The sequence below is a fragment of the Eucalyptus grandis genome, chromosome 7 (assembly GCF_016545825.1).
Source record: "Eucalyptus grandis isolate ANBG69807.140 chromosome 7, ASM1654582v1, whole genome shotgun sequence".
Taxonomy (NCBI): Eukaryota; Viridiplantae; Streptophyta; class Magnoliopsida; order Myrtales; family Myrtaceae; genus Eucalyptus; species Eucalyptus grandis.
This window is the reverse complement of record NC_052618.1, coordinates 40695922-40708737: the sequence shown is the minus strand read 5'-3', so window position 1 is coordinate 40708737 and position 12816 is coordinate 40695922. Positions and strand designations below refer to the sequence as shown.

Sequence of the window (12816 nt, the reverse complement as noted above, 5' to 3'; positions counted from 1 at the left end):
AATTATTTAATTTTCATGAAACAAACGTCACAAAAAGGAAAGATTAGTGGGACTGAACCTCCACCTTACGATATCAAAATACCAAATAACTAAATAAATAAATAAATAGGGTCTGAGACAAAATTGGAACGACCGGACCGGTCGGGTCCGGTCCAACGATTGGACCGGACATCACCTCGCACTCGAAACAGTCAAAAGCTCAAATGGCGCTCCCGCCGAATGGCGCGGGTTGCAGAGAGAGAGAGAAGCATGCAGCGACGAACGGGGAAGGCCCCTCGTCTCCGCGATGAATGGGGAAGGACACTCTCTCTCTCTCTCTCTATCCTCTTTCTCTCTCTAGGATCTCATCTCCTCGCCGGAAGAGCTCCGATTCGATTCCCGCCGCCGACGAAGCGCCGACGAAGGAATGGGGAAGAAGGAGAAGAAGCGAGAGCTCATGCGCTTGGAGCGCGAGTCCGTCATCCCCATCCTCAAGCACCGCCTCGTCGCCGCCTTGTCCAGTCTCATCGGTCAGTTCCCGTCTCGATCGCGTCGGTCTCCTCCGGCGACTCGCATTCCGCGAAGTTCGCGTCTTCCGGTTCGAGTTCGATTTGCAAGGTTTTATTTTGGACGCTAGAGGAGGGGTTAAAATTTTCCGAAATGCTCCTGCCGGAATTGGACTGCACTGTGTCGCGGAAACGTCTCTGATCGCGACTTTTTACTGAAAGGCTGAAGCTTTGTTTTTTTTTTGGGCGAGTTCTGCAGAGCGGAAAGCCGATCGGCCTGAGTTTGTAAAGCTCTGCGGTCGTGTGGAGTACGCCATTCGCGCTTGGTACAATCTTCAATTCGAGGAGATGATGGTATTTTTTTTTTTCACCACCTTTTCCCTTTTCCTTTCATGACCTGTCCATTTAGGCCATATGTTTGTTGCCTTGGAATTTTGATCCAACTCCTGTGGATCGCTTTGCAGTATTTGCACTCCTTTTTTGATCCGGTTCACGGGTTGGAGCAGCAGAATCTGACTCCGGAAGATATAGATTCATCGGAAGAGAAATTATTGACTGACTTGCTGCAGGTATATCGGCTACTGTGCTAACCAAATTGCAAATGAGAAGAGATAACGTGAAGCGGAAAATGAAATCTCATTAGCTGAAATGTCTAAAAAATGACTAAGGATTATGAACAAACTGTATGATGAGTCTTTATGATGCATCCTTGGAGCAGTTGAAATTGATAAAATTTCCCTATTTTAATGGGATGATACTTAATGGAACAATCTGATCTATTGTTTCCTGAGCTTTTGACATAGTATCCTAGAATGTGGTCTAGTGAACATCTTATGACAATCAGAAATTTCAGATATGTTGTTTTCAGCTCATCCCATCTCTCCAACTTGTCGACAAGTGGAATTGTGTGTGATGTGATCATCAAAATAGTTTTATGCATAGATATGATTAATTTGCCAGTCGCAATGCTTCTGTGTGTCCAATTCCAGCTAGTCTCTTTTCTAACAGAGTTTTAGAGAGCTTTCATAGATAGTTCATGCCTGATTTAGCTTGAATTATTCCTTTCTGATTGCTAGACAATTTGTCCTCTTGTGACCAAAATATATGTATTTCTGAGGGATCTAAGTTCCGTTTAGTTAGGATGCCTCCAATTTTCCATCAAGTCACTGATTTTCATGATATGCTTATGCCTTTTGCAATGTGATAATATGTACCATAGAATGCATAGTAATCTGATTTTTTTTGTTTGACTTTATCAATTTCCATGTGACAAGACCAAGTACTAAACTATATTTCACACTTATTTCTTCAATTTTCCTTTTCCTATTTTTTTATTCTCCTTCTTCTGGGTTTTGGTTGGGGAGAGCTTATCCCTTCTTCGGGAGCTTAAATAGAGTTGCTTTGAGTTAGAAGGCACCTCATTTGTGTTGTAATAGCTTATCTACGCAGGTCATGGAAAAGAGCAACTTCAAGATACTTACTGATTATGAGATTAATGTTGCTCTGTCTGCACAATATCGCCTCAATCTGCCAATCAAAGTTGATGAATCGAAGGTCTGTATTTATCTGGAAGAATTCTGTGGGAAAATGGCACTGAAGAAAACATGCTTATGGCCAAAAGCACCCAAAACAGAGAAGCATGACATTTATAGCTTTGCATTCTTTTATTGCGTCCTGATAATCTTACACTGATCTTTCTCATCGTAGCTTGACAAAAAGCTTCTGAGAAGGTACTTCTCTAAGTATCCTCATGATGATCTTCCATTCTTTGCTGATAAGGTAATATAGCATGGATACAGCTGAAACAATTGCAAGCTAAATGAACTCTTCCAGTGTGATCCACAATTGCACTCTTTGCTTTTTGCTGAGAAACTGTTTCTTTGGCGATTCCACATGGAAATTATCAAATGCAAGAAGTGGAGAAGTTGCAGTAAACGAAAGCCTTTCCCACCCCCTAACCAATATTTATGTACACATGGACTTCCAAGTATAAACTTTTTTGCACAATCAAAGCTTTATAAGACTAGTCATCCTTTAAGGAAGGTTGCTTGCACTACAAGCCATGATACTCTCTCTCTCTCTCTCTCTCTCTCTCTCTCCGCTTTGAATAATCCATCAGTTGCACATATGTTTTGCATATGTCTTGTTACTACCCATATTTTCGGATGAGTTCCATAAGTGGAGATGTTAAATTAAGCACTATTGAAGGGAGAAATCAAATCTTTCAGTACTCTTTAATTTTTATGGAAATCACCAGACCCAAAAAAAAAAAAAAAAAAAAAAAAAAAAAAAAAGTGTATAGAAATCAAAGAAGTTACAAAAGATGTAAATGTAGTTATTAAAAATTATGTCTTTGCAAATTCCATGTGTGACATTTATTTGTGCAGATACCCGATTGATTCAATTTAGATCCTTTCCACTTTCTTTCAAATTGCTACAGGACTTTAGTTTCTTTCCAAGAGGAAATCACTACTGTCTCTATTTTCGTATTGCATGTGAATGTTGCAAAATATATAACCATTACTTCCAAAGAATCCAGTAATCATCATGGAGAGCTAAAGTATTTAAGTAGACCTTCCATCGGCTGATTTGTTTTAATGGTGGTTGCAGTTTGATATATTAATCGTTCTTTAAGTACCTGATAAATTTTGGCATCTCTCTCTAGCACACACCCACTTGCAGTTTTGTTTAGGCAGATTTGCGGACCGCTCATGTGTATCCTTCTACCCATTTTCAGTACATCATTTTCCGACGTGGAATTGGAATTGATTGTAGGACTGATTACTTTTTCAAAACGAAGTTAAACACCATCATTGCACGTTGGTGGAGACATTTTCTGAAGTACACTGGGTATGTCTTTACATTTTAGGGGCCAAATGGGTCTATTATATTCTCAGTTCAGTTTATGTACTTGCTAGATCAGTTCAGAAAGGCATATTATGCTCGAATATGAGTTTATGTGCAACTGGCTTGGTGCCTCTAGCATTTTATTGGGAACTCTTATAGTGCCCTTTTCTTGCAGAATCAAAAGAGTTTTTTTCAGAAAGTCAAGTGCTCAATCTAATATTAATCCAAGAGGACGTGTTCAAATTAACTCTGAAGCAGAGCCTGACAACTTATACATTGAGCGCATCCGTATTGAAAACATGAAACTCAGGTTTTACTTGGCACCTTTGCGTTGATGATCTGTGCTTGCTAATTTATCTTGTCTTGTATTGATGTGGAATTTGTGAGATAGGATAAGAGTTCCAGGAGTGGTAAGATGGTATAAGAGTACATGTTCATATATCCAAGAGTCACATTCCCTCTGGTTGAAGAGGAGGATTAAAGACCACAAACACATGCGCACATGCACACATTTGTATGCCTCAATTGGCGGTGTTCATATATCTGTCCTACACACAATTTGATCCATTTGATTGAATTTATTTCCCCATTAGGAGGAAGAAAGCTTCCATTAGACAAAGATTAGGGCAATTCTATTGGTTGCATTGAATTTGTTTACATTGTCAACTGTAATAAAAGAATCAGAGAAATTCGGACTTCCTTTGTCTTTGACACTGTTGCTCGCTGGAAAATTGTGAATATCAAATTGTTCCATATCATTGCGGCAATTGAACATCTTCTCTCCTTTGTATTTGTAGTCTAGTTTGAATCTATCTTTAGAATGTAGCTACTGATTCTTGTTTTCATAATTTCTGTTCACCTTAAGAAACTGTTAATGCATAAATGAACCACACTAAGCATGCATTAACTTTAAATAATGTGACATCGATTACCAGATTGAAACTTGACAGTTTGCTGAATTCCTTGTGCTTTTGTAGTTGATCTCAAATTATGAGAGAGAGAGTTCACATTTTCTGAGAAGTGAGATTGTCTCATTGGTGAACATGATAAGTAGCTTAAAATCATCTCATTGAGAGAGGGAGGGAGGGAGGGGATTGTCTCATCAGTGGACGTGATAGGTAGCTCTAATATCTTATTTAGCTTAAATTATCTTTTGGTTAAAACCCACAAGGTAGGTCACTAATAGTTCCAGTAACATTAGTAGTTCATTGGTAGGCGGTTTTATTTTGTCTGATAGTTGAATCTATCAAGTGCTTGGAGCTACTTTCTTAACAACTTGGAGGCCCTATCCATTTATAGTTCAATGGAGGCTTAGACTGAGGAGATAAATACCTTTTCCTTGCTGTCTTTCTTCCTGGCTTTGCATGCATGATGCCCCAACCTTTTGTAGCTGATGTTATTCTTCATTTGCATGCCACCAGTATTTCTAATCTGCTCAGCAAGAACACTATCCAAGAACCTACCTTTGAGAGGATAATTGTTCTTTACAGGTATATATAATGTTTCTGGACTCAGGTGTTATTGTAGACAAAATGTGCATGTTTTGTCTCTAAAGATTGAGTAGATTATGTACTCATCACAGCATGCTGTGAAATAATATTTTCTCGTATATTGAAGGAGAGACTATCCTTTGCTAGACTGAGGCATTTGGAAGGTTCCTGGTTGTCTACAAACATAAAACAAGAATGTGAATTTACAGGCAAGCAAGCGATGAAGCAGATATGGATAGGGGAATATATCTGAAGCATTTCAAGAACATTCCAATGGCAGATATGGAGATTGTACTTGTGAGTTGTACTTTTTCCCTCTCTCATGCATGCGAGCTAGAACTTCTATTTTGATCAAGGTGTGTCTTCTTATCGTTCCAACATCATTAACATCATTCTGTAAGCTGTGTCTGAAGATTTTGTTTGATAGCCAGAAAAGCAAATTCCAAGCTTAACACCAGTGGACTGGGTCAAATTTGTTGTTTCTGCTGTGATTGGTCTGGTGAGTTGTAGCAAATTCATGCAATAGTTGACATTCTTTTCTATTATACATACACCCAACTCCATCTCTCTCTCTCTCTCTCTCTTCAGGTTACCGTCTTGACTTCCCTTCAAATGCCAAAAGCTGACATTCGGATCATTTCCGGCATCCTATTTGCACTTGTTGGATATTGTGTAAAAACATACCTCACGTAAGTTCCATTTTGCAAACCTAACTCTTCTCCAACATGGATGATGATAAATTTTGTATGTGGTTCCTCTTCCCTTTCAGAAGTTCTGATACAGCCAGTGGTTCACTGTACACAAGAGAGAACTTACGGGTTTACAACTTCCTCTCCTTAAAGCAATGATTTCTGCACGTGGATAGTTGGTTCTCTTTTAAAATAAGATGGTGATAAACCATCATGATTCTATTTTCACGTATTAATTGCTTGCAGCAGTTGTTACTCATTTCTTCTTTATTCACTTTTTATCTCGACTTCTATAACTGCACCATAATAGTATATTCTGGACTTCATGCAGGTTTCAGAAAAATGTGGTTGCATATCAGAACCTAATTGCCCGTTCTGTTTATGACAAACAACTTGATAGTGGAAGAGGCACCCTTCTTCATTTGTGTGACGACATGATCCAACAGGAAGTAAGCAATAAGGCTGTCTGTTCGATGCTTGTCTAACATTAAGAAAAAAATAAACTCTTTGTTCAACATTTCTTCAAATTTTCAATTAACTATCCTTTTTTTTTAACTGTCTTGAAGTATTGTCCACCATTCTATGTGACCCAAGAGCAAAATTGTTTCCAACCTCCAGTGACAATTATAGATCTTTTCCTCTTGATTCGTATAGTCTATCAGTAATTGTTGCGTGCATTGCTTCACTTTTGCAAATATGAGATTGATATGCATATGACAAGTAGCTTCTGACACTGACCATGGCCAGCATTTTGACTTTTTTCTCCCTGGTGGAAATACTATGTTCTTAATTATTTTTCCATAATCAACATAATATTCTTGCATGTAACTTTTGATGAAAATGTCCTTGCAGGTAAAAGAGGTGATTGTTTCATTTTTCATATTGATGCAAAAAGGAACAGCTACAAGACAGGTAGCGCGCATGGCCTTTTTGACAATTGATAGTTTGCAATGTGAGACGAGGGAATCTTAATTCTTAAAGCCTGAACACTTATTTTGTGTTGTAGGATATTGATCTGCACTGCGAAGAACTTATAAAAAAAGAGTTCAATGTGAATTGCAACTTCGATGTGGATGATGCTGTTAAGAAATTAGAAAAATTAGGCCTCGTAGTTCAGGTAATATCTCTCTCCTAAATATTCTGGTTTTTAATATAGTTACTGCAATTACATCTGGGCTAATCCTTCTGCTCTTATTTTCCTCGTCCTTAGTGGTGCACATCTTTTTCCCTCATGCCTCATTTTCTTAGGAAACAACCCCAATCAGCCGTTGATTATCCAGCAGATATAATTGAGCTTAAAGATGCAATATTTCTACCTGATTGGCTGGAAAGAATCATCTTAGCATGTGGATTTCTGTGTCTTATTCTTAATAAGGGGCACCGATCTAGATAGTTCAATGCATAAAGCATCTCCCACGTAATAGTGGATCGGTTGGATTTCTTTTGATGTTTGGGAGAGGCAAACCCTATCCATACTATGTATGCTCTCTGCTTCCTACTGTGTCTGATAAGAGAATAACCGACTCAGGATGCAGATGGAAATTATTCCTGCGTAGAGTTGAAACATGCTAACAAGATCATCGGCACCACTGCAGAGGAGGTTGTTATGAAGGCCAGGGAGGGTGCTGGCATCCCTTGACATGTTCCCGGAATGTAAAAATATTGCCCTTTTTTGTTAATTTTTGTTTCTTTTTGGCCAGTTGTACACATTTTAATTAATAGCGGCAGACCTAGGAAGTTTGTTGGCACCTTCGCTTGTATCATGTGCTTAGCAAAGCACCACTGGAAACTGATGGTTAGAAGGTAATGAATGTGGTTTCATGATTCATTTAATCCAGTTCCACTTAAAGTCTTAAAAAGTCTTTGCAGTTTATGAGAAAGATGTCCAACTTCAGTTGCGCCCAAGTTCTGTGAAACTATAGCTGAACATTCTGCAGCTGAATAATTCTAGCATAGTTTACCAAAACGTTTATGTTGCAATTATATCTGAAAATCTGATACTATTCTGTCTCAAACCACCATGGCCATAAGCTGATGAAAAAGAAAAAGTATAGTAACAATAGTTCTGCGATTCGCAGTATAAATTATAGATGCAAGAGACCGGGCTTTTAAGAGTCACATTGCGCTGACTTGCGAACATTATTTTCACTAGAAAAAGCTAGTTCACGCTGTAATAGAAAAGCAGGCAATTTCCAGCATTTCCCTCATGCTTTTATTCTGCTCTTGAGGAGTTGCAGTTTGCTCATGAAGCCAAAGGAGAACGGAATGTTGGGTCTTTCTTGTCAAGCGATGAAGCATTGCCCGTGCCAAATCCTCCATCACCTCCAGAAAAAGCTATCATTATAATTAAAGGGAAACAACACTGTTGATACAATCAAATCAGTTAAGAATAATAACTTTGCTTTGATATAATTATATCCACAAACAGATTGAATACAAGGACAGGTTTTCGTTTTTTTTTTTGTCTTTTTCCTTTCATGCTTCCACATAAGGGAAAAAAAGAATCAAGAGATTAATGCAGCTGTTCTTTATACACTTAACAGCCAGCTGATCACTTGTTCTTTACGGCTTTTTGGAGAAAAGGAATATATGTAAAAATGAAGTAAAAGAACAAAAGTACTGCACAAAATTCACACTCAAATATGAAGGTAATTGATTTTCGGTTTCTTTTCATTTTCCCTTTTATTTTGTTCTGAATAGCTGACTTCCCAGTGTCACGTTGGGCATCCCTTCCACCATCACTGTTGTCAAGCTCCTTTCCTTCTCAAGTATCCTGTCCAGCTCCACCATCACATAGTTCATTACTGGTCGCCGTTCACTTGAAACGTCCACACATCGGACTATTAGCCGTATGAACTCTTCCATCCCTTCAATGGTGAAGCTGCTTGCCAGTTTTGGGTCGATGATGTCGGAGAACATGCTATAATCTTGATTGTTTTGCGACTTTACAAAGGAGAAAAGGAAAGAAAATCAACCTCTACACATCAGCATGATCACGACAGTCAAAAAGACTTGCACTCAGCCCCAATCACACAAGCAGTCGTAAGAGTGATTTGCCAATTTCTTACAAATAATTCTCCATAAGAGACACACCCCAGGTCACATAGGTAAAGGGAAAGGGATTATTATTATACACTTAATTCTTGGAATGTGGTTGTGTCGTGAAAACATGTTTTAAGGGAGCCACTTTACCTACACAGGTCAGCATGTGAAAACTAAGTGGCTGAGCATAGTACTTAATCAGCATTTTGTGCATGTTATCACTCATCACATACCCATTCAACCAAGCTCTGACTAGACTCTGGAGATGGTGTCTCTGTGGCTTCTCGTCCGCTCACTAATTCCAAAAGAAATACGCCAAAACTGTATACATCACACTTCTCAGAAAATCTTCTGAACTCTTTCACCCTGCATGAGTACAGAGACGGTATGTAAGAACTGAATCACATTTCACACAGTCATGATCCAGGAGAAGTTTCTTAAAGGGGTCATACTCTGGGGCAAGAAATATATCATCTGCTGTCACCTCGGAGGATGGCCCTGCAGTATCGGCCCTTCCAAGGAAGTTGCGTAGTCCAGCATCGGCAACCTTTGGAATGAAGTTCTCATCTACCAGCACGTTGGCAGTCTTGAAATCCTTGTGTACTAATCGAGGTGTTAAAGAATGAAGATGGAACAACCCTGCGGGGAAGCAAGATCGGTCAGGCTTGCCCATGATGGGGAGTAAGTACTGCTACCAAACCATTCGGTACTAGAGGATTGGTGATTTGGCATATTTTTTCTAAGAGAAGGTCACAGCGCAACTTTGCATGAGGTACATTATATGTGACACTCTTCTACGAAAAAGATAAAAACTGATACCAGGAAAGCCATAAATGCTCACTGATTTTGCAGATGATCACCTTTAGCTGCCCCTAGAGCTATTGAAAGTCTATGCTTGAATTCTAGCTTCTCACGTGAAAGCTGAGCAGCACCTACAAAGGAAAGCGATAGAGATTCAACATATGCAATGGCAATAATAACTGCGTGCTGACTTCTATAAGTCATGATAAAATTTAGGATAGTTAGGTCTGTGCAGTGAGGACACTTTGGGTGAACGAGTACATGAAAAGAGGTGTAAAAAGTATGCTTTATCTTCAACTACAAAATACTGTAATTCGTGCCATTGTAGTTTTATGCTATTGGAAAGAGCAATACCATACAAGTGAGTGGAAACACTCCCATTTGGTATGTACTCATACACAAGAAGCTGTGTATGGTGGTCCTGGCAGTAGCCCAACAGAGATACCAGATGCCGATGTTGAATACACGAGAGGAAGCGAACCTAACAGCGTCGGCAAACAGAGAAAAACAATACGATGTCAGATAGAGAGAATTCCACCTGTAGAGTTACCCCTGCTGCATGCACAAAGAAGATCGACAAGCAATTGAAGGGAAAGGAAGGAAAAGAACAGGACAGGTCAACTAGATACCCCTAATGGAGATGACAATTCCTCCATTGAAGCTGTGTATACCTATTATAAAGCAAATTATTTTGAAATTCATGGGTTCTTTTTTCAGGGGTAAAATTAGGAAGGAAATCCAGTCAGGTTATCAAAACTGATACCACAAAAAACTTTTGAAGCATGTGTCAAAAACTAACTGATATCTACTTTTTAGTTACAATGGGGAAAGTCATTAAGATGGGATATTGACATCCAGAGAAAATTCCCAAACATGCATGGTAAGTGAAACAATGAAAGCCTGCCAGATTCTGCACAACATATTAATCGTGTAAGATATTTGGAACTGGCAAAGGTTGAAGAGGAAAAATGTACAACCTCGTCGACAAATTCCTGAGTAGGGCTTGCAGAGCGCTTTTTGATGGCTACAAGCATCCCGTTATGAAGTAATCCCTTGTAAACCTCTCCGAATTTTCCTACCCCGATCAGATTCTTGTCATCGAAATTCTTTGTGGCCATAGACAATTCTTCCATCTCAAAGCGCCTGGCTTCCCTCAAGGACATCTCAAGCCCCACATGTCTTCCCGCTGCAGATCACAAGAATGAACCAATTAACTGACTGTTATAGACTCATTTAGTATCCTCAGTGAGAAAGAAAAGGACATATGGTATTAGGATTACATCGGACAGTCGGTTCAGAGGAACCGCTTTCTGAATTTCCCGACACGCTCCTTCTGTGACATAGGCAGAACCATATGATCAATATAACTATCCCCACCAATGTCACGGCTCCTGCAGCACCTCCTAATATTGCTGCAAGAGGCCTTGACATTTAGTACGGGAACCACTTCAGCTACACAATATAGGATTATTCGCTCGCAAGGACAAGCACATCCAACCTGCAGAGACAAGGACACTGCAATGAGATCAGTAGTAAGCAAGAAAACAGAATATATACACAGAAGTAAACCAAGATAAAATGGATATGCAAGCTATCTAGGGCCATAATGGCGAAAATAAGTAAGCCAATCAAGCATCCTGCTGGTCCAGAGACAAATTCTTAATTATCAATGACCTCATATTCCTTAAAGAGCAATTCTATTAGCGGATACGGTGAATAAATGAGGCATTAGAGCTGTCACACCTTTAATTAGGATGAGAGGAAAGCTGGATGGTGTTTGTCCTCAAACAAAACAGCTCTTGAATTTTACTAATATGACTCATGCTAATGCTAACTCTATTGAAGTTTGAGGGCTTTTGTTTCTATTACAACAACAGTCTACCGGGCCAGCTACCTCCCAGAAGCAGAATTGGGCAATTGTGCATCAAAGATAATTTGTGTCATTCGAGAAACACTTTTAATTCCATATACGCACACAAATTACACTACAATCTAGAAGTGCCATATATGGAATTGCAAATCCAAGCACCACAAACGAACCTGTGTTCCAAGAGCAATGCAGACAAGTGACCAGCCAAATCAGCCTCATTGGTTCACTGACAGATTGAATCATCCACCACAATCAACTCAAATCTCACCCTCATTCCAGCATTGACCCTGGTTGAGATCACGTTCTCTCTCTCTCTCTCTCTCTCTCTCTAAAACCTCAGTACGAAATCACGATGAAGAAATCCAGTCAACTCAAAAACAATTGGGTCTCACAGCTCAAAATTACCCAGCAGCACTCAAACATGATCAAATGTCTTGAAGTTGCGAAGCGGGTACTTAATCAAGAATCCTAGGTGGGCTTGTTTAACTAATTGAATTTCGAACACCCACTATCAAGAAAAAGAAGAAGAAAGCATATCTCTCTCTCTCTCTCCGGTGTACTTTTGAATAAACAAGTCTGTGTATCATCGTTGGATACAGACAATGCCGACAGAAAGTGACCTCGCGCCGACAACACTTTCAGGGGTTTTTATCATCGCTCTTTCACTCACTCACAGCAACACAACAACATCAATGAATGAACTAATGAATGAAAGAATCGATGATGAATGAACGAATTACACCCCCTCTTTTTCACCCGTTGACATGTCCCCCAACCCAAGAGCAGAAAGAAGCCCCCAAGAGAAAAAGAAAAAATCCCGGCTTGAACAAGCGAAGGAAGAAAAGCTTCAAGAATTGGAACCCAATACATAAACTGGAACAGTGACTATAAAAGAAAACGATGGAGGGCGAGGCTAAAGCTTAAAAATTGAGTCTTCCTCCTTTTTTTTCTCCTCCTTTTTCTCTTTTCGGTCGTTTCTTCTTTAAAAAAAGAAAAAAACTGTGGGTTGTAAAGCAGTATAATAGTGGGTTGTCTGCTTCTGCAAGTTGAGAGTTTGTGTGTTGGGTTTATTTGCCGAGAGAGTTCTGTATAGGGCATCTTTGGCGGTTCAACAGATCCATTTTTGTACTACAACAAGAACAGCAACAAAGCAAAACAACTTTGCCCATCTTAAAAATAACAAAAAAAGTTACTCTCACACTCACACAGAGTCAAGAATCCAGCTTCCAAATGTAAACTTGCAGGAAGTTCATCAATTAAACTAAGAAGACCAAAAAAAGTATAAAAAAAAAGGGTTTAAACATATGACAGAGAGAGAGAGAGAGAGAGAGAGAGAGAGAGAGATATTCAAAGCTGTGGGGTTGCTATCCCCACCAGCCAGCTATGTTGACATCGCTCCTACTTGAGAAACATATTTTTATATACATCCAGCAGAAATCCATAAAAAAACTAGTACGGCCTCCTTTTTTATATACAGGGGCAAGGGGATACCCCCAAGGCAAATGGGGGAGTCCACAACGGCTACCTCATACTCTCCCCCTTCCAACAACGCTTATTTTAAAGGAGGAGGAGGCCGCAACGCATGAAAAAAC

General features: G+C 39.5%; 2 protein-coding genes across 4 annotated transcripts; one reads left to right on the top strand and one right to left on the bottom strand.

The window, feature by feature from the left end:
- Positions 1-219: 219 nt before the first annotated feature.
- On the top strand, positions 220-7337 carry LOC104453521. Of its 2 annotated transcripts, none has more exons than XM_039316673.1 (15): positions 220-509; positions 745-839; positions 950-1054; positions 1935-2039; positions 2193-2264; positions 3223-3335; positions 3508-3642; positions 4754-4822; positions 5032-5119; positions 5250-5321; positions 5411-5511; positions 5843-5960; positions 6364-6423; positions 6518-6628; positions 7047-7337. In XM_039316673.1, the coding sequence occupies exons 1-15, from the start codon at positions 407-409 to the stop codon at positions 7065-7067; spliced, it is 1368 nt and encodes a 455-aa protein (XP_039172607.1). In that variant the 5' UTR covers positions 220-406; the 3' UTR covers positions 7068-7337. The 2 variants fall into 2 exon arrangements, with proteins under 2 accessions (XP_039172607.1, XP_010066400.3); XM_010068098.3 differs by having other exon boundaries at positions 7040-7337.
- A 537-nt stretch (positions 7338-7874) lies between these two features.
- LOC104453520 (putative serine/threonine-protein kinase) lies at positions 7875-12542 on the bottom strand. 2 transcript variants are annotated; one of them, XM_010068096.3, is made up of 8 exons: positions 11395-12542; positions 10635-10869; positions 10332-10540; positions 9709-9835; positions 9414-9485; positions 9006-9192; positions 8787-8919; positions 7875-8454 (listed from the first exon to the last, which is right to left on the bottom strand). In XM_010068096.3, exons 2-8 carry the CDS (start codon positions 10783-10785, stop codon positions 8194-8196), a joined length of 1140 nt encoding a protein of 379 aa, XP_010066398.1. In that variant the 5' UTR covers positions 10786-10869; positions 11395-12542; the 3' UTR covers positions 7875-8193. The 2 variants fall into 2 exon arrangements, with proteins under 2 accessions (XP_010066398.1, XP_010066397.1); XM_010068095.3 differs by having other exon boundaries at positions 10635-10852; positions 11395-12541.
- Positions 12543-12816: the final 274 nt, after the last annotated feature.

Coding starts and splice junctions, on each gene's coding strand:
- LOC104453521 (XM_010068098.3), top strand. CDS start 407: ATGGGGAAGAAGGAGAAGAAGCGAGAGCTCATGCGCTTGGAGCGCGAG. Junction 2,040..2,192: donor TCAAAGTTGATGAATCGAAG/GTCTGTATTTAT, acceptor TTCTCATCGTAG/CTTGACAAAAAGCTTCTGAG. Junction 5,322..5,410: donor TTTCTGCTGTGATTGGTCTG/GTGAGTTGTAGC, acceptor CTCTCTCTTCAG/GTTACCGTCTTGACTTCCCT.
- LOC104453520 (XM_010068096.3), bottom strand. CDS start 10,785: ATGTCAAGGCCTCTTGCAGCAATATTAGGAGGTGCTGCAGGAGCCGTG. Junction 10,541..10,634: donor CTCTGAACCGACTGTCCGAT/GTAATCCTAATA, acceptor TGTGATCTGCAG/CGGGAAGACATGTGGGGCTT. Junction 8,455..8,786: donor GTCAGAGCTTGGTTGAATGG/GTATGTGATGAG, acceptor TCCTTTGTAAAG/TCGCAAAACAATCAAGATTA.